The 19,468-nt window shown below is 43.7% G+C and overlaps 2 protein-coding genes across 4 annotated transcripts in view; one reads left to right on the top strand and one right to left on the bottom strand.

Moving 5' to 3' along the window:
• The window catches only part of REC114 (REC114 meiotic recombination protein), a 98,326-nt gene extending 87,464 nt beyond the window's left edge, over positions 1-10,862 (bottom strand). For 2 of the 3 annotated variants that reach the window (XM_084855937.1, XM_084855936.1), the window contains exon 1: positions 10,701-10,862. The gene's annotated coding sequence lies outside the window, so the exon portion shown is untranslated. Of the gene's footprint in view, positions 1-10,129; positions 10,145-10,700 lie in introns of those variants that run through there. The other variant, XM_084855938.1, reaches the window with a different exon arrangement.
• Positions 10,434-17,190, top strand: MAD2L1 (mitotic arrest deficient 2 like 1). Its single transcript, XM_084855940.1, has 5 exons — positions 10,434-10,583; positions 12,325-12,471; positions 13,558-13,678; positions 15,330-15,433; positions 16,406-17,190. The coding sequence occupies exons 1-5, from the start codon at positions 10,511-10,513 to the stop codon at positions 16,576-16,578; spliced, it is 618 nt and encodes a 205-aa protein (XP_084712066.1). The 5' UTR covers positions 10,434-10,510; the 3' UTR covers positions 16,579-17,190.
• Positions 17,191-19,468: the final 2,278 nt, after the last annotated feature.

Below are 19,468 nucleotides of genomic sequence, written 5' to 3'. Positions count from 1 at the left end.
ATTACCGGGACGACTGGCTCCTTGTCTCAGATGCCAAAGATTCACTGTATCATGCCATCAAGATCGTTCTAGGAGTGTTAATCCTGTATATGAATGGAGAACAGTCAACATTAAGACCTATTCAAAAATTCCAATTTACACAGGTGCCGCTGGACTCAAGAGTAGCACATGCCTCTTTGCCTTAAAACAGGCAAGAATAGTTGATCAACCTGGTGAAGACTGTGTATTCTTGTCGACTGGTCACCGCTCATGTGACTCAAATGCTTCTAGGACATATGGTGGTGATAGTCACAGTTGTTCACTTGGCAAGACTTCGAATGCGGCCACTACAGAATTGGCTGCTCTGAAACGTCGATTCCGCCTCCAACGCTCAGCGTTGTCATCTAAGGGTTCTGAGAGAGGTAGCCGATTCCCTCCGGTCATGGATACAGCCACACAACCTGTGTCAAGGCGTCCCTTTCATCCAGATATCCCCTACTCGGACATTAACAATGGATGCCTTCCCCCGGGATGGGGAGCTCACTGTGGTCTGCTTCAAACCCAGGGAATGTGGTCTGCAGGAGAGAAACAGCACCACATTAATTACCTGGAATTCCTTGCAGTTTGGAAAGCCATGTTCACCTTTGAGACTTATCTACGAGGAAGGCACATACAGATCCTTACCAACAACACGACTGCTGTGGCGCATCAAGAAGCAAGGGGGCATGCATTCCTCCAGGCTTGTGGAACTCACAATGGAGCTATTTGTCTGGGCAATCCAACCTTGGATGCTCTTCACATTGCTGGGAAAGAAAATGCTTTGGCAGATGCTCTGAGCTGGACGTTCCTATCTTCCCACGAATGGGAGATGTCTCCTGCTATCCTGTGTCATCTCTTCAGCCAGTGGGGTCATCCGATGACAGATTTGTTTGCAACTCCATCAAATGCGACTTGTGAATGATTTTGCACACGTGCGGGGACTGGCCAGTGCATTCCACCTCTGATGGCAAGGGGGGATTGTTCTACCTCTTTCCTCCATCCCCACTCTGTTGAGGACTCTCCAGAAAATAGCGGAAGACAGAAATGATTGTATTCTGATTGCCCCTTGGTGACCAAGGCAGTCATGGTTCGTGGTTCTGCTTCATCTATCCCACAGGGATTTTCTACATCTCCTGCAAATCCCGGACCTAATTTCTCGGGATTGAGGCAAGATCTGGCATCCAAATCTCAACACTTTGAGGCTAACAGCCTGGAGGGTCCAATAACACATAGCCCTGTCAGCGTTCTGTCGGAAATACAGAAGGTGTTGGATGCAGCCAAGAAACCTGCCACACATTGATAGTACGCTTTCAAATGGTCTTCTGCATCACCGATGCAATGAATATGAACTTGAGCACACTCCAGGAGAGAGCAAAGGACAGGAAGGCCTGGCGTGCTATGGTCCATGGGGTCACGAAGAGTCGGACACGACTTAACAACTGAACAACAACAAATGGTTTCAATGCACTTATGGGATTGATTGAAAATGTTCTTTTAGTCCTTCAGTTTGTTCCAGAAGGGGCTGAAGTTTTCATCCATCAGAGTTTATTTGGTGGCCCTTTCATCTTACAAGGGGCAAGTACAAGGCTTTTCCCTGTTTAGACATCCCACTATTCATCAGTTCTTGCATAGTTTAAAGAATTTAGCACCTCCAGTGAGAACTGTAATGCCTCAATGGGGCCTTTTTGTTCTCTTGCATGCGTTGCTGCCAAAGCCCTTTGAGCCTATGGCCACATCTGACCTCTCTCTGCTGTCCTGGAAAGTAGCCTTTCTGGTTGCTATTACTTCCTCCAGGAGAGTTAGTGAAATTTGTGCTTTGAGGGTTGATCACCCCATCTGATCTTCCACAAAGACACGGTTGACCTGAGGCCGGATATTGACTTTCTACCAAAAGTGGTCTCTGATTTCCATGTCAACCAAACTATTTCTTTACCAAACTATTTCCCCCAAAACAGACTTCAGACCTGGAAAGGATGCTACATACTTTGGACGTGAAAAGAGCATTTGCTTTTTATAAATAAAGGACAACATTTTTCCATCAGTCTCAACAGATATTTTTATGCTATGGTGGTCCTAGGAAGGGCCCCCCTATTTCATTTCAAAGACTAGCCTCTTGGATGTTCAAACAATTGGTTTAGCCTATGAGGTGGCTGGATTGGAGCACTCATCCAACGTAAGGGCTCATTCTATGCTGGGGGTAGCTATGTCTACAGCCTTTGGCAAAGGTGTCCTGTTGTCAGACTTGTGTGGAGTGGCAACATGGTCAAAACTTTGACTTTTGTGAGACATTACAAGTTGGATGTCAAAGCATGTTCAGACTGGGCATTTGGGAGAGCTGTGCTGTCATCACTCTTCTCATGAGACACCTACCCTCCTCCGGTAAATGAGTTTGTTCATCACCCATATGTGTGATGCACAGAGACTATGAAGAAGAAATGCAGGTTGCCTACCTGTAACTGCAGTTCTTCGAGTGGTCATTTATGCATTCACACAACCCACCCACTGTCCCTACTTTGGTGTCAATGTCAAATTCGATTTTGGTACTGAGGTGTATTTTTTCCCTCAGATCCAAGGCCACACTAGGTGGTCTCAAGCAACTGACGGAACAGGTGGGAACACATTGGGACATGCGTAGGGATGGCAGAGAATTCCGCTGTGGACCCAAATGAAGCCGCTGGCGGAACAGATCACTTACCTCCACCTCCCAAGGATTCCCTCCAGAACGGCACGCTGGCTCCAGACCGCTTCCGATATGGTAATGGTGGCCGCCATTACTGTATCGCTCTGAGGAATACAGCCGCAAATGGCATAGTGGACGCCACTTGCAGACATAAAGCACTTAGTTTAACCTAAGTGCAGCTGTAAACGGCCGCCATTACCATATTGGAAGGGGTCCGGAGCCGGCATGCGGCTCCGCAGAATCATCGCGGAGCGGAGCCACTCCAGAGGAACGGATCGCCTCCCCCACCCCCACAGACAATGCCGCGGATTGGACGGTAAGTAATCCATCCATCCCTAGACATGCGCAGTGGACGGTGGGGGAGGGATCCCACTAAAATATTCTTCAGCTTTGTAAGTTCCTGAAAGAGGCTCGGCACAGAGCCCATATATGTGAATGCACAGATGACCACTCAAAGAACTACAGTTACAGGTAAGCAACCTGCATATCTTATGCCACTAAAAGATCAATAGCTCTGATCCCATTTGTGGTTCTATGGATGGCATTCTGACCTTTCTTCATTCACTTTTCCAGAAAGGGCTTAAAGGCTCTTCAATTAGTGTCTATCCAGCTGCTATCTTGGCTAGTCACTTTCCTATCCAAAGTTTTTTAGTTTTTACACTACCACTGCCTCGACAATTGTTTTGAATATATTTTTTATTTATTTTATCTTTATAAACACTACCAAAATTACCAACAACCTACTCAATACTTCAATTCTCATCCATACAATATTTTAGTTAGGACACCATAATAACAGAAAGAAAAGAAAGGGAAAAAAAGACAGGAAGCAAGGAAGTAAATAAAAAAGAAGCAATTTTTTCCCCCTTCCCTCCTTCTCCCCCCCTTAAGAATTAATTTGCCTCGACAATTCTTGAGGGGGTTGAGAAATCTGGCGCTTTCAGTACACATACTGATTCCCCAAAGGAGTTTATCAATTGTTCTTAAAGCTCTAACTACGAAACCTTTTGAGCCCCTTGCTGCCATAGATCTCTGCCTCCTTTCGTGCAAAGTCACCTTCCTCGAAGCTATTACAATGGCTTCAAGATCAAGTGAATTGTCTGCTCTACGTGTCAATCCTCCATATTTGATATTCCATAAAGACAAGGTGGCACTATGGCCAGATTTGGCATCCATCCCTAAAGTGCTTTTTGCTTCCACTTGAACCAGGACATTATTTTGCCAACTTTTTTTCCACCCCCTTCTTCTTCAACTGAGACAGCTTTACATGCTTTGGATATTCGTCGAGCCCTAGCCTTTTATAAGACTAGAGCTGAGGCATTTTGCAAATCACAACTCTTTATATGCTATGGGGGAGCAAAAAAGGGGTCACAACTCTTATCCCAGAGGTTCACATCCTGGATTGTGCATACCATTAAACTAGCTTATCAAATTGCCAGGCTTGAGTTGTCGGATTGATTAAAGTACATTTGTCAAGCTCTAACTTGTCATTTACGTTGACAGCCTTCGCACATAGACTTCTGCAGGGCTGCAACATGGGCAAAGCCCTCAACCTTTATTTCGCGCTACAGACTTGATGTTCGAGCCCGAGAGGACCGTGAGTTGTAATTGCTCCTACAAGGCATCATTATGCATCTACCCACCTCTGGTAAGTCAGCTTGTTAATTGCCCATATGTGTGATGCACAGAGATCATGAAGAAGAAAGGCAGGTTGCTTACCTGTAACTGTAGTTCTTCAAATGGTCAACTGTGCATTCACACAACCCTCCCACCATCCTCACTTCGGTGTTAATGTCAGTGTTGGTACCATAGTGTATCCTACCCTTGGAACCGACGCTGTCATAGGCGGTCTCAAGGAACTGAAGGACTGGGTGGGAACCCACTTGTGACATGCACAGTAGGACAGTGGAGGAGGGTTCCTGCCAAAATGATCCTCAGCTATGGGAGTTTCCCGAATTGAGGCTCCACGGGGGCACAGAGCCTGTATATGCACAGATGACCACGCAAAGAACTAAAGTAACAAGTAAGCAACCTGTCTTTCAGGCATCCATCTAACAACCACATTTATGAGTCTACCTGGCATGCCTTCCTCAGGTGGTGCAAACAGAAAAGAACAGACTACAATAAAGCAGGCCTTCGGAATCTCCTCGGTTTTCTACAAGCTGATTTGATGCTTGGACTCTGGACTAACACCTTACATCAACAGGCTTCAGCCTGAAGTTCTGTACTATCACATCACAGGAAGACACCTCTAAGGTCACATGCACACTTTAAACACTTTCTAAGAGGGGCTTCTCTCTCGAATCCATCAGTTGTTCGCTGGTTTCCAACCTAGAACTGGCACATTGTTCTCAATGCTATTACTACGCCACGCTTTGAGCCTCTCAGGTCGATCTCTCTATACCTTCTGTCTCAGAAAGTCATCATCCTTACGGCAATAACGTCAGCACATCAGGTCTCAAAGCCAGCAGTACTTTCTGAAGGGACCACCCTTGCATGTTCCATAAGGGCTATGCTCTCCTGACCTGTCTTCTATTCCGAAGGACAGTTCTACTTTCCATCGCTCTCAAGACCTGATGCTCCCATCTTTCTATACCACGCCTTCACACCCTTCCAAGCGGACTTGATTGTACATTTGTTGTCTTCGTTCTCCTCTGTTTTTTCGTCTTTTCTAAACATACCACTCTTGTTGGGCTCCTTGGAGCTACTTTACCTGTTGCTTGATCATGAAACAACTGGAAAGGAGGAATCAATCGGAGGGACTAGGTTAAAAGCCTGGTCATGTGATCCCTGCCTTGCCCTGGGCAGTGGGGGACATAACCCATATTAGATGCCTCCTTTGCTACAAACAAAAAGGAACCTTCACGGTGTGTATCCAGTGTTCCATTTTATGAAATTGCTACCAAATTGTACAACCAAGACAATACTATTAGAAAGGTAAGCCTGCTATACTGTTTGGGAGCTCTAATACAATTGATTTTTTTTCCAATTTGCAAAGAAAAAAGGGTAACTTCGTACAAGCTAAGCTGTCTTAAGCATGTATTTCACTCCAAGTTGGAACGTTGTGATGGAAGTTTAAATTTGCACATAGAATGCAAGCTCCCAGTGAATCTATGTTAATAATGCACTTAGGGAATTAGCTAAATCATTTTGAGTATTAGAAGCAGATATGATTCGGGATCAACTGGTGGGAAAATGCATTCACAAAACATGTAATAAATATCTACAGCAAGATGACCTGACACTAGATAAGACTACTACTATGGCCAGGCTGGATGGAAGGACACAAGAAGAAAGTTCCCTAATGGCTGCCATGAGTGGTGACTGCAAATATTTCCATTAATCATGTCAGTCAGCAAGCTAAGGATAAAAAATATTAAGTTACCAAGGATGCAACACCCAGGATACAAATCAGACAAGCTAAGACCATATGCTACTACTGTAGGTTATTCAACCACTCCTGAGAATAGCATGGTGCAAAATTTGTTTAACATTATTTTTTCTTCTCAAGTTCCTTGACAATGCTGTCTCCCAGAACAGTGACGAAATTTAGGTTAATAAGTTTGAACAGAGCCAGATATCATACTCCTCTCTATGTGAGAAGGAGTATTCCCAGTGCCCACTTTTGTGAATGTTCCAGATATCATACTCCTCTCTATGTGAGGAGTGTTCCCAGTGCCCACTTTTAGCAGAACTTCAGATTAAAAATTGTTCAGAGTAATCCTATGGGTTTCAAATGGCGCCTGAATTGTGATAGGAAAGTGCAGAACCAAGCCCCCAACCTCATAGAGGGAATTCTGTGGCCCTAAGTAGCTGTCCGCATTTGGAAACAACCCCCTCCAGCCTCAGAGCCACTATGACTGTGGATCAGCTCCACTATCCATAACCCAAACATGGAGGGACTGAGAAGAAGTGATCACCCACACTATGAAGTATCCATAGCTCCGTCAGCTCAAGGACATGCCTTGTGCATGGCCCCAAAGTTAGACACGCACAGAGGAGCATCTACAAAATTCCAAGCCCATGTCCCCACTGGAAAAAACCACCATGTCCCCACTGGAAACCAACCCCCAGCACACCCCAATACCTGAACGAAACTGCATTGCATACCTCAGAACTCAACAACCAACCACAAAGCGGCCCCTCTGATACAGCACAACCCAATCACAAAGCACAAGCACACCATAAAATCGAAGCCCAAAGAACTCCCCAATCAGACAACAGGGTGTGGGGCACGGTGCCATGCCCCTCCACTCCCAGCAGTGGGGCTTTGCACCCATAAGGCTCAGCAATTCTGTTCGCTGCCTTGGGGAAAGGCCACCTTACACTTTGCTGTCACACATCCAGCTTCAAGCCACTTGAGCAGATGAAGGCTCCAATCCTATACCCACTTACCTGGGAGTAAGTCCCAGAGAAATTAATAGGGCTTATCTCCAAGTAAACTAGTATAGAATTGCAACACACAATGCCAAGCAGCAAGCAGAAGATGCTCAAGAGCATCTGGAGAAAAGTTATCCAGACACACCAGTGAGTCCAAAGCTGGGAGGGGGGAAGAGAAGCATCACACCAGGCATGTGTGGCTCTAGGCACACCCACCATAGCAGGAAGTGTCCACCAGAGTACAGTGCATTCACAGCACAAAAAGCCTGTTTGTGAGTTAGAATGTGAATGCTAATGCAGAGTAGGAGATTCCCTTTACGCTGGCAGGGCAAAACGAGTCCTAACCTCCACCATCCGAGACATAGAAGGGAAAGTGATCCATGGTGGTAAGACAGGTAGTCCACCCACGGCCCCACCAATGCCCATAGAAAACATCCCCTTCAAGCCAAACATGCAACCTATGCCCGAGTAATTAAAACCTACCCCAATGGGTAGCTCACCAGGCATTCAGGGGCTGCAGCCCCAACTAACTGCTGAAATATTTTTGTTCAGACAGGTCCTGGGGAAACATAAAGATGGTTATGGTGGTGCAGGAAGCCATCGTGGCCAGAAAAGGGAGAGGGACCCGTCACCCCAGGGACAGCCAGCTCCTGAACCAAGCTGTGCAAATGGGTCTTGGGACTGTTGCTCTTGTAGTTGTGTGAGCATGGTGGGTGGCACAAGGGCTGCATTAAAATTCTTAAGGTGTAATACTGTGGATAAGGGTCCGTGTATCTTGGGGAAGGCATATGTGGGCTTATGGGAAAGGGCATCTGCTTGCCCGTTACACGAACAGGGAATGTAGGTGAGCATAAAATTGAAGTGAGATCTGTCATTGATTGAGCTTCCGGGCAATCTTCAGGAATTCCAGGTTCTGATGATCTGTACACACCTCTATGGGATGGACTGCACCTTCCAATAAGCACCACCACGTCTCAAAAGCTATTTTGATAGCCTGCAATTCTTTCTCACATATGGTGTAGTTATGTTTGGTGGGGTTGAGTGTATGGAAGTGGAACGTGCAAGGAAGGAGAGTCCCTCTGGAGTCTGTTGGTTGCAGCAGAACTGCTCAAGTGCTGACATCTGAGGCGCCTGTCTCAATCAAGAATGGGGTCTGAGGGTTCGGGTGTTGGAAGATGGGCTCTGAAACAAAAAGTTCTTTGAGTCGATGAAAGGCTTGCTGACCTTCAGGCCCCCACTGGAAATGTTTGCTGGAGCACAATCAACAGTCTTTTCCAGGGAATTCTGACACAGATTTCAAGAGAATAGTTGATTTTAGGTTCATTAGAATGGCTAGGAAGGCTGAGAAATTGCTACCCCACCTCTCTCAAAGCAGTATAAGATTCCTTTTAATAAAATGTGAGGTGAAGAACAACTGAAAATGCTTCATGATACATAATTCAGAATTTGGAGATTTAATAAGTAAAAACAGTACTTGTATTAAAGAAAAGACACACAAAGACCCAATCAGTCCCACAATGGATTCTAGGGAACTGATATCAAAAACTAATTTGCAAAGTGGTCCTGACAATATCTGAGAGAATGCTGAATTAAAGCCCATTGTTCATGGTCAAGAGTATACTTAAGAGTTTTGCTTTATCAGTTAATGGTTGATCATTAATGAGCAATAAATATTGTTTAAGGTATAAACACTATAAAACCTGATAAATAGATGACTAGAAAAATATACTTCTTAAGTAGTAAATTCTGAGAGGAGTTTTCTCAAAGGTATGATTAACTAGCCTGAAAAATGTGTTTAAACTTCCTTGTATTTTTAAATATTACAAGAATTTTTGAGGAATTAAGGCTACGAGCCCAAATTTATGTGATAGTATATAATTATTAGCAATGGTGTTGTAAGGTACCATCAAGAACCTTACCAAGCCTTTCACTTACTAACAGAGCAATCCTATGGTCACCAGAGAATGTGCCAAGGACCACAGGATTTCTTGGATTCCCCCTCCTGAAGCCATAGACACTCTACAACTTTGGGAGGGGGCCTACATGATCCAATCCCTCCCCCTATAGTACCTGCTTTCTGAGGTTGCAAAAGGAGCTTTGAAGGACCTTAGAGGTTAAAAAAAGGGGGCAGTCCAGTAGGCGAGGAGGGAAAGAAAGAAGCCCAGATATGGAAATTACTATGCCTCCACTGGATGGACTCAAAGGCTTATCTAGAAAAAAAAGTTTACAAGGAGGCAAAAAAAAACACCGCCGTCACTCCTCCCGCCCCTCCAGCAGCAGCCTCACAGGGTATAAGATACTGCGAAACCCCAAAGACTGGATCTGTCTAGTGGGTGTCAACCCCTTAGGTTCCCTAATTTTTAATTAAAAAATCAAAACTGAATCCCGCCAGAAATTTCTAGAGTACCCTTTGTTTTTAGTGTATTCATCAGCTATAGGTAGTTAAGCGGAAGCTAAAGGCTTCCTAGGACAGGAAGGCCTGGCGTGCTATGGTCCACGGGGTCACAAAGAGTCGGACACGACTGAACAACAACAACAAAGGCTTCCTAAATACTGGAACAACAGATGGACTACACTCAAAAGTAAAATTCCTAACGATTTTCATTCTTAAAATATAATTTTACGAGTCTAAGTAGCTAGCCTTATCGTAAGCCTGCTTCTGATAATCCTTGGGTGTCAAGCTACAGAGAAAAAAGGGAATCTCCATAAGGCCTAGCATGCTATGGTCCATGGGGTCACGAAGTCGGACACGACTTAACAACTGAACGACAAAGATGATTAGGATAACATGCTAACTCTGCACAGTCTTTGCAGACACCTCCTGTTGAATGCGAATATTTAGATGTAACTTAACATCAGTGTTTGGCAAATAATGTTTGAACACACAGGTCCCTTTCTCCCAACAAAACAAACGTTCAGTCGTTCCAATAGCGGACTATAATCCACGGAAGTTTATGCCATAATAAATGCTCTAGCCTCTAAAGTATACAAGACTCGTCATCATTCTTAAGGACAGCAAAGAAAAATGCTGCCGCCTCATAACCAACGTACAACGTTCCCTCCCCCATCGTTACTAACGGAAAACCACCGAACACCCTAACCCACTGCACACCCCCACCCGCCGCCCACGGGAACAAAAGCCTGGGGCCTTCGCGCGTGCGCATTGATAAGGCTCAGGTAGCGGGAGAGAAGGCGCAGCGAGCTATACGGCGCTGGGGAAAGCAGCCGGCACGGCTCTACGGCGCCTGCGCAGTAGGGACCGCGGCCTAGCGTCCACAGTTGCGTCTTTCCCTCCCGCCCAACGTCAGGGAGGCGGAGCTAGATTTTGAACCAGGTGGCGCGAAAGCCTCCGGCCATTTACATTTATAATATTGCTGAGGAGAGGCTGGGGGGTTCTGCCGCGTGGCCGTTGCCTGTTTAAACTGGAGCCCGATGGCGAAGCAGCAGAGCCGGGAGCAGGGCATCACTTTGCGGGGCAGCGCCGAGATCGTGGCCGAGTTCTTTTGTGAGTAGGCGGGGAGGGTGGAAGGATAGGGATCCCCACCGTGGGAGGACTTGGCGTGTCTACTCGGAAGTAAGCCCCCCGCGCTCAGTGGGGCTTGCTCCGAGGGAGGCTACTGACCTCTGTGGAACTTGTTTTCGAGCAGAGATGGCGACGGATCAGGCGGCCCTCCTCCTGTTGAGAGAGCCGGGGGGAAATGGCGCCCGAGCTGAGGGCCGTTGCGCGGAATGGACTGGAGCGAGCAGGGAGCCGCCTGCTGCCGTCCCCGCTTTCCCCTGCAATAAATACTTGCATATAGCGCCGTCAGTGTAAAAGCCGCGCGCTGTATACTGTGTGCATTTGCAAAGAACAGGGTGGCAGGACTCTGCCCTGAGGAAGTTGCCCTGTAATATAAAAGAAATGCCCCCCCCGGCAAGCAGAGAGTAGCTCTGTACATTAAGGGCGCAATCCTATGCAGGTTTAGGATTGTGCCCTACAGTGTTTAGGGATGCCATTCTGTACCCACTACCTAGGAGTAAGCCTCACTGAAATCAGTGGGGCTTCCTTCTGAGTAGGCATGTTTACGGTGCAGCTTCCTTATTAGTTATGCCCTGAATCTGCATCGTGGATCTAGTAATCCTTCACAAAAAAAGGATGTTCCATTTTTAGTGTCAGCCCTTGTGTTGTATTGGGAATGTTTTTTGTTTTTTTTTTGCTTTCGGCCTATGTAGATATAATAGATAAGAATGGATCTCCGTGTTGAGAGGCAGTATATCTTTGATTATTCGATGCTAGTAAAATCACACACGTGCCCTGGCTTGAGTTTTTCCAGGGGCATCTGTCTGGGCACTGTTGGGGACAAAGTGGTGGAATACATAGAGTTTTGTTCTCGTTCAAAATTGTGCATTATTGGTGCTGATATCTCTGTTGTATCTATAACTCAAGTTTCCCTGGAAATTACTATGCCTTATTGGACACTGATTTAAAAGGACTAATTTGAAAGTGATATATTACCTCACCTGATATTATGTGAGAGAATAACATTACGTGTTTTGCATTTAGGTTAGTCATCCTGATAATCATTTACTCTGTATGGGTTTCATAGGCTGTGAATTTTCAGTTCTAGATCTTGGGTGAAATTATGATGTGGGGAGTAAATACTGAGTTTGAAGAGTGCAGTAACCTGTTCCATACCCTAAACAGCACTTTATTTTTTGAGAAGCAATCATACCTAACTGGACCAAAGTATCAAAATGTGAGAGAAAATGTCAAGCTTTGACATTTTGAAAAGAATAGTTAAGTCGAAAATAAGTTTTTGATAGGAGTAGCTTTAAGCTTACCTGCCAGTGTAGCATGAGTATAGAAGCTGTACTAACACTTAAAAAAAAACCGTGCAGTTATTAAAAGCATTAGAGCCCTGGTCTGCATTCACTTAATCATTTAGATGTAGATATTCTGGCCCTTTTAAAATAATCATCATAATGCAGTGCTACACACACCATGTCTGTTAACTGGTTAGTGGCCACAAGAAAATACAAATAAACTGTTTTCTCCAGCCTTCCTATGGCATCATTCTTGGAGCTAGCCTGAACCCTGCTCCTTGAGCCACTACCTCTGTATCCTGCAGAGTAGTTTGCAACAGATTTGAATTGCCACTAATGAAAACATGCATCCTGTGCGTGTTTTGCGGCCAAAAAGAACTGGTGGAATAGAAAAGGTAGGTTTAAAGGGGTGTTGGTCCTTACATTGTATTTTTGTCTTTCAGCATATGGCATCAACAGTATCTTATACCAACGTGGGATTTATCCTGCTGAAACCTTTACGCATGTTCAGAAATATGGACTTACTATGCTTGTAACTGCGGACACTGAACTTAAAAACTATTTGAACAACGTGGTGGGACAGCTAAAAGGTATCATTATTAATGAAGCACCTATAGTTTTCTGGCTGCTGTACAAAGATTAAGAAAATGACAAGCTTACAACCTAATTGACACAAGACAAAAAGAAAAGAGGAAACAAGAAAACAAGCAATTGCAGGCACTAATTCTTCTTTCCTGGGATTAGGCTACAGTTAATTGTGAGAAGTGACTACCACATTTCATGTATAATGTGCTATAATCCAGTTTGCCATTTAAATGTTAAATGTATAGTGCTTCCATGTATTGAATGATGGATCTTTTTTCCATATGAAATTATGTTAATATCTATAATGGGAATGACCAACTATGGTTAGTGAACTGGATCCAGCCCCGGCCAGAAATAATTTTTATTGCCCTGGAGACCTGACAAATTTGCAAATGAGTAGGTAACTATCCATGACTATTAGTGGCTACTTGTGCAGAAGGTTATGTGCTATCTCCAGTGTCAGAAGCAGTATGCCTGTGAATACCAGTTGATGGGAAACACAACCAGGAGGGTGCTCTCGCACTCATGTCCTACTTGGGGGTTTCCCCACAAGCAACTAGTTGGCCACTGTAAGAACAGAATGCTGGACACATGGACCTTGGTCTGAGTTGGTGGCAATCGCAATAATGGGTTTGGCTAATAAGCCAAGACAAAATATGTGGATACTTCATGTATGTGCCAGAGCTGTGAAATCTTTACTGGTAGATGGGAGCAACTGATTTATAGCCTAGACAAATATGAAAGGATCAGTTTCTATGGCAAAATACATTTTGGGCTCTCTGACTGTAGTTTGATAGATTCCCCCACTCATCCCCAGAATATAGAAACTGACTATTACTGATGTATATAAGTAAGCCTCCTCATTTACCTATAGGCATGCTATTTGAATTTCCTCTTCATTTACCATTCTGTTGTGAGCTTTCTTAGGCATAGGAGGAATTATATTGACTGCAGCATGTACATTATGTAAACTGTGGGTGACAATTTGTGGAAAGTGTAATGTGGCTGAATGAATTTTATAGATGGTTAAAATGTTTTTAAAGTTTCTAGTCTTCTTTAAAAAAACCTATTTTCCCTCTTGCTTTTCTCAGAATGGCTCTATGAGTGCTTAGTTCAGCGGCTAGTGGTAGTGATCTCTAACAAGGAAACCAGTGAAGTTCTTGAAAGGTGGCAATTTGACATTGAATGTGATAAAACTGCAAAGGATGAGAGGTAAGTGTAATAGAAACTTGTTTCAAATAACTGAAAATGTAGAAGTTCTCAAATTCAGAATTGTACTCCTCTCCCCCACCCACATGAAACAGGTTCAAAGCAGAGTAACCTAGAAAAAACAGTAGTAATTTAATATCTTACAACCTAAATGCCTTTTGGAACAAGAAGGTTTTTTTTCTTTAAAACAGCTAGTAAGCCAACATATCAAATGCCTCTAGGGAAGAAATTGCATAAGGAAGGTGCTGTTACTGAGAGGGTAACCTCAGAAAATTAGAATTTGGAGCAGGGTCTTCTCTTAAGACCTTGGTGTACAGTGGCTCATATGGGAGGATGCATTCCCTGAGATCCTGGGTCAAAACCTAGAAATAAATCTTGAATACTGGTGTATTATGTTCCTATCAGCACATTCCCACTAACAGGTGGGTTGACTCATTTTGAATTAACTGAAGTTCAACTATTTTCAAAGAGAACCCCATGCAGAATGTCAGCAGTTCACTATTTTCAGTTGGCATACATTTATACAAGGTGCTACTAGTCATGACTGCCACCTGTGATTCCAGGAGCAATGCTGGATTAAGAGGCACCTCTGAGCTGTGGACCTGCTCCTTCAAAGTAGTTTGACCCCTATCCAGTATTGGAGAAACACAAACACCCAGATCCATCAGACATCCTATCATTAACATCTCCATCTTGTCTGGATTGAGCTTCACTTTGTTCAACCTCATCCAGTCAATCACTGACCCAGACATCAGTTTGCCACCATACCTGATTGCAAAAAGGGGTGGGGGGAGAACTGAGTCATTTAGCAAGACAACCAAGGCAAGACCTTGGTAAAAATATTAGCCACAATTGCCATCTGTAATGAGTAGTTTTCACTGAAAAAACACCTTAAGGGAGTAATCCTATGGCCCTTAGACAGCATCTCAGAGGCCATAGGATATTTCGGATTCCCAGCTCCAAGGTCAGAGACTGCGCTTCAATGTCAGAGCTAGGAACTGGAGCTCACCCCTCACAACTGGTGCAGAAAGACCTGCAGAATTCAGCCTTGGAGGATAAGGAAAGGGGGATTTTGTTGGGAGGGGAAGAGACTGGAGAGGCCAGGATATGAGCTATCCTGAGGCCACTCCAGACTTCCCCCCTTCCCCTCTTAAGCTCCCCAGCAAGAAAGACGGTCTAGCAAAAATTGGAGAGCGGGAGGGGTGTGGAGGTGAAGATCACCTCTGCCGCTCCCCTTTCTCTGTGTTGGATGACTAAGCATCCAAGATCAGAGGCTTACAATCATCGTGATGGGATTGCACCCTAAGGGTTTTTTTAAGCTGAAAATATAGGATAATTGTTGGGCTATAAGTTTGACACCTTTTGCCTAATTAGGGACCAAAAGGACTCAAACTGGCCTGAAAAATATGCAACCAGAAGCAAATTTGACTAAAACAATCAATGAAGAGGTTCCTACCCGGGGGGGGACTAAACAGCAACTTAGAAATGTTTGTCTCTGCGTGGGAACAACAGGGTTTACGGGGGGGGGGGGTGTATTGACATCTGGCACAACTTTTTAAAATGTTTTAAGTTTTTGTATTTTTATGTATTTTAATATTGCTATTGTATAATTTATGTTGTCAAACCCCTTGTGTACCTTTTATTGCTATTTTAGTACACCAAGGCAGAAATCTCAGAAAGCAATACAGGATGAAATTAAATCCGTCATCAGACAAATAACAGCCACAGTAACATTTCTCCCTTTGTTAGAAACTACATGTAAGTATCACTTGATGCTATTGTCAGAACACAACAAATATCTTTGCAGGCTTGTTCGTAGTGTAAACTATAAAGTAAGAAACAACAAAGTATTGTGACTTTGTATCTTTTGTTATGCAGTTATTTAAAATTTCTGTAAAGAAGCCCTTCAACGAAGACCTTCAAGGGATCAATCCTATGGCTGCTAGTCAGCATCTAGACAGCCATAGGATATGTCGGTTCCCAGATAACTGACCTTTCCCCCCTCCCATGCTGCCCCGCAGGCAGCTCAGAACGGCCCAGCGCTTGGAAGAATAATGCAGAGCAGCGAAAACGGGGTGTTCTGGGGTGGGGAAGGCGGAAATGTGTCCTATGTGTTGTCTGGCAGCCACCTCTCCCGCTCCACCTCCCCACAGCTAGACAGCCAAAAATGTCAAAAAATGACAGCCAAAATGGCTGTCTAGCCACAAATGCAGGGTGGCTGAAGCGCAGAGGGGACGATCCCCTCCACACTTCTCCTGCCCTGCATTGGATAGGCGGTTGCCTCAGAGTTTGGAGGCGGCTGCCTATCACCATAGGATTGCACCCTAAGGGAAGTAAACAATTTATCTGCATCAGGGCAAGTGCTGTTTATCTTAAGAGTCAGGGGTGAACAAGAGAGCCAGGGTTTCAGGCGACACCATATCATTCTGGCTTTATAAAATCCAAGCATACCGAACAACTACAAAAGGGTTTCTTCCGACTGGATGATTGCTGTCAAAGTAGACAAGACAGTGGCCAACTATGGGTCAGTGCTTAACATCTATAAAGGAAGTGGTTGGAGCATGAGAAAGCATAAGATAGGTGGGAATGGGCGCTGTATTCTTTCCCTTCTGGTGCTTCCCCCTCCCCCCCCATATTACTTACTAGCAATGAGTGGTGTTTCCCACTGTAGTCTTAAAGAGGGTTTATTTTAAAGTCATGCAATAATATCAATGTGTGTTTTTCTTGCAGGTGCATTTGACTTGCTCATTTTCACAGACAAAGACTTGGAAGTTCCAGAGAAATGGGAAGAGTCAGGCCCACAATTCATTGCTAACTCTGAAGAAGTCCGTCTTCGTTCCTTCACAACTACAATACACAAAGTCAACAGTATGGTGGCCTACAAAAAGGACAGCTTGCCTTGACTGGGCAAATAGCATTGTACAGAAATGCCCCCTTGTAAACTTCCTTAGCCAATAGTATTTACGATCTCAACAGATCCTTCCACAATTCTATTCCAGTTTGAATGAAAATAGCTGCAAAAATGCACTTTGTACATATTTCACACTTTGTAATCAGGATGTTACCCCTTAAATGAGGGAGAAACCTTTTGCCCTAAGCTATTTTCCAAGCACATGGAATATCTTCCCCTAACATCTCAACCTGAATTAGATAAGCAAAGAAACTTCACCAGGCAGAACATAGTTCATCTTTTAAAATACCAGGTCAAGTTACCTAACTTGAAAATATACTGTGGATGTATTGCTAAGAATCCTGTAATCCTGTTCTTTCAATATGCAACTGAATTCTCTTTCTGGTCTCCATATAACAGAAGCTGTAATGTGAATGTGTGTTAAATGTCTTTTTAATGTTTGTATTCTTTTGTAGAATAAAGTCTAAAATGCGTAATGTGTAAGCACATGAAAAGTGTGGTTTCAGTTGGTTTCTTTATCTTAACTAGTGACATGCCCATCTGTATAACTGTTTACTTTGAGGTGGAGGTGTACTGCAAATAAATATGTCTGTTTGATTTTGCCTACCTGAATCATAATTGTACACATGAACACACTGCAAATTAGGTAGGGGAAGAAATACTCAGGGTTGTATCCACTGGTGGTTTTGTGCTAGTAGAAAACACTTGAGAAAGGAAGGATAATTGATTTTCAGTTATCCCCCCCCATACCCACTCCAGCTCCCTATTCCACCCAAAAGCATTCCTGAGCATTGGGATACCCTCTAGTTCCATATGGACAACTAGGGTAGGTAGAGGACTTGCAAGACATGGGTACCCCATCTTTCTACTCTAGTGTTAGCAACAGCTGACAACCAGAGACCAATCTACACATTTAATATGCTTATTGGAAAGGGCCATCTTCTGACACTTAAAACCAGCTCTTCATGATGCTGCTGCATCCTTGCAGTGTTCTCGCCTAGTTACACAGTTTCACTTCTGCCAATGTGAAGACCTGAGGAAATTTGGGAAAACCTGAGGAAATTAAACACAGGAACACCTCGGGGGAAAAATTAAGTATTTTTAAGTGAATTCAAATAAGTTACAGCTACTTGCATTGGTGTAAGACTCTTGGCTCTAGTTTTCAAAAATAGTATCACAAACAGTTTGGATTATTAAATATCACAATGGGCTTGATGGGAAACGTACTTTGAAAGTTGCAGGTATTGCTAGTGTGATATAATAGGCCATGAAACTTAAACATGGATTTTTTTAGACCATAATTGGAGAAATAAACTTGAGTTATCTTCAAGGATATATTTACTGAGAAGGAATGAGTTTGGGATAGCTTTCTTTGTTAATATGCTTGCAGCTTGCTTTAATATATACTTACTCGCAAGGACAATGTTAATGTCAATATTCAACTTTATTTTTAGAACTGGCCAAGATTAAGGATTGTGTCAGAGCTTCAAATATTGCACTGTGCAACTCCATCTCGAACACTGGAAGGATTTAGAAGTTATTTAATTAAAATCAAGAGGTGAAACTAGATTTAGGCACAACTGGTCTGGCAGAAGTGGACTCCTCCCCACAGCAGACCCTCCAGTCCCCTAGAAGTGTTGCACAGCAACAGAGACCCTACTGAAGAGGGAGAGCTATGGGTCAGGGACACCTGAAAATTGGGCAAAGGCACCTTCTGTAAGCTGAGCCCTTACATTCACAGAGCCAACTAAAGGTATTTATACTTTAAAATTCATAAATGCCCTCAATAGTACAATTTCATGCACTGAGAGTATATACGAATACATCCTACATTCTTAAAATGTTAGGTTACATGTTCCACATATCTTTCTCAGGTTTAGGGAAGGAAGTAACATGGCTTCAACATTTCTGGCAATTTTACATCTGACATTTTTCCTTTTTCTGTTAAAGGGGTGTTCGGCTTTTGAGTAGGAGTGGGGGACTAGCAGCCCTGCAGATATTGCTGATTCTAAATTCCCACCAACCAGCATAGCCAGGGCTGATGGGAAATGGATCAGGCTTCCCACCCCTGCCCCAACCATTTTGTTCATTTAACAGTCTCAAAATTACTGATCAGTAACATGCAAATATCTTTTTTTTAGCTGCTGTAGCTAACAATTCTTGATTTTTCCACTAGATGCCGCCCACTCTGTAAAATACATGCAACTTATTTTCAGTTTTTTAGTTTTCAAAATGTATAATCATGGCAATTAGTGTTGAGCCTGCACAGACATTTCTGAATGCATATGAGAAGGCAATGGAGCAAGGCTTATGGTTCCACCCACACCCCAACCTGTCTGGGTAGAAACTGATGTCTGAGTCAGCAGATCTGTACCCCAGGATGTGCATAAACCCATTCTGTCCTGGCAGACTCTTGCATGGCCTCCATACAGGTAGAATACAACCATAGAGGAAATGTATCACAACCCATCATCTCTATATACTGGGTAATAAAGGTTTTTTTTTTACTACTAGTGAGCTACAGTTCACTAAGTGAGGAGCTCTCCTTCCTAAAATAAATATACACATAATCAGAAGCAAAATTGAAAAAAATTAAGCAGAAAAGGATATTTAACAATGGGCTGATCAATCAGAACAAAGAACTCACGGAAGCAAATTGGTAGTTGTTACAAATTCAATACCCATTAATGGGTATTATCAATGGTATAATTTTAACGTTGGATAGTAAAGTATCCTTTTGTGTCTGTGCACTTGCAGGACCCAGAGCTTTGGCACTTCCAAAAATAACCTGAAACAAGCAGAAACTAATTTCTGGAAGAGGACAGGTCAGCAGAGCTCACAGGAGGGAGTGCCACTGATCTGTCTGGATCCAGAAACAAGTG

The sequence above is a fragment of the Heloderma suspectum genome, chromosome 5 (genome assembly GCF_057233095.1).
Source record: "Heloderma suspectum isolate Gila_16-S chromosome 5, 16-S_ref, whole genome shotgun sequence".
In the NCBI taxonomy this organism is placed as follows: domain Eukaryota; kingdom Metazoa; phylum Chordata; class Lepidosauria; order Squamata; family Helodermatidae; genus Heloderma; species Heloderma suspectum.
Note: the sequence above shows the minus strand (reverse complement) of the source record. Positions and strands in the feature narration are given on the sequence as shown.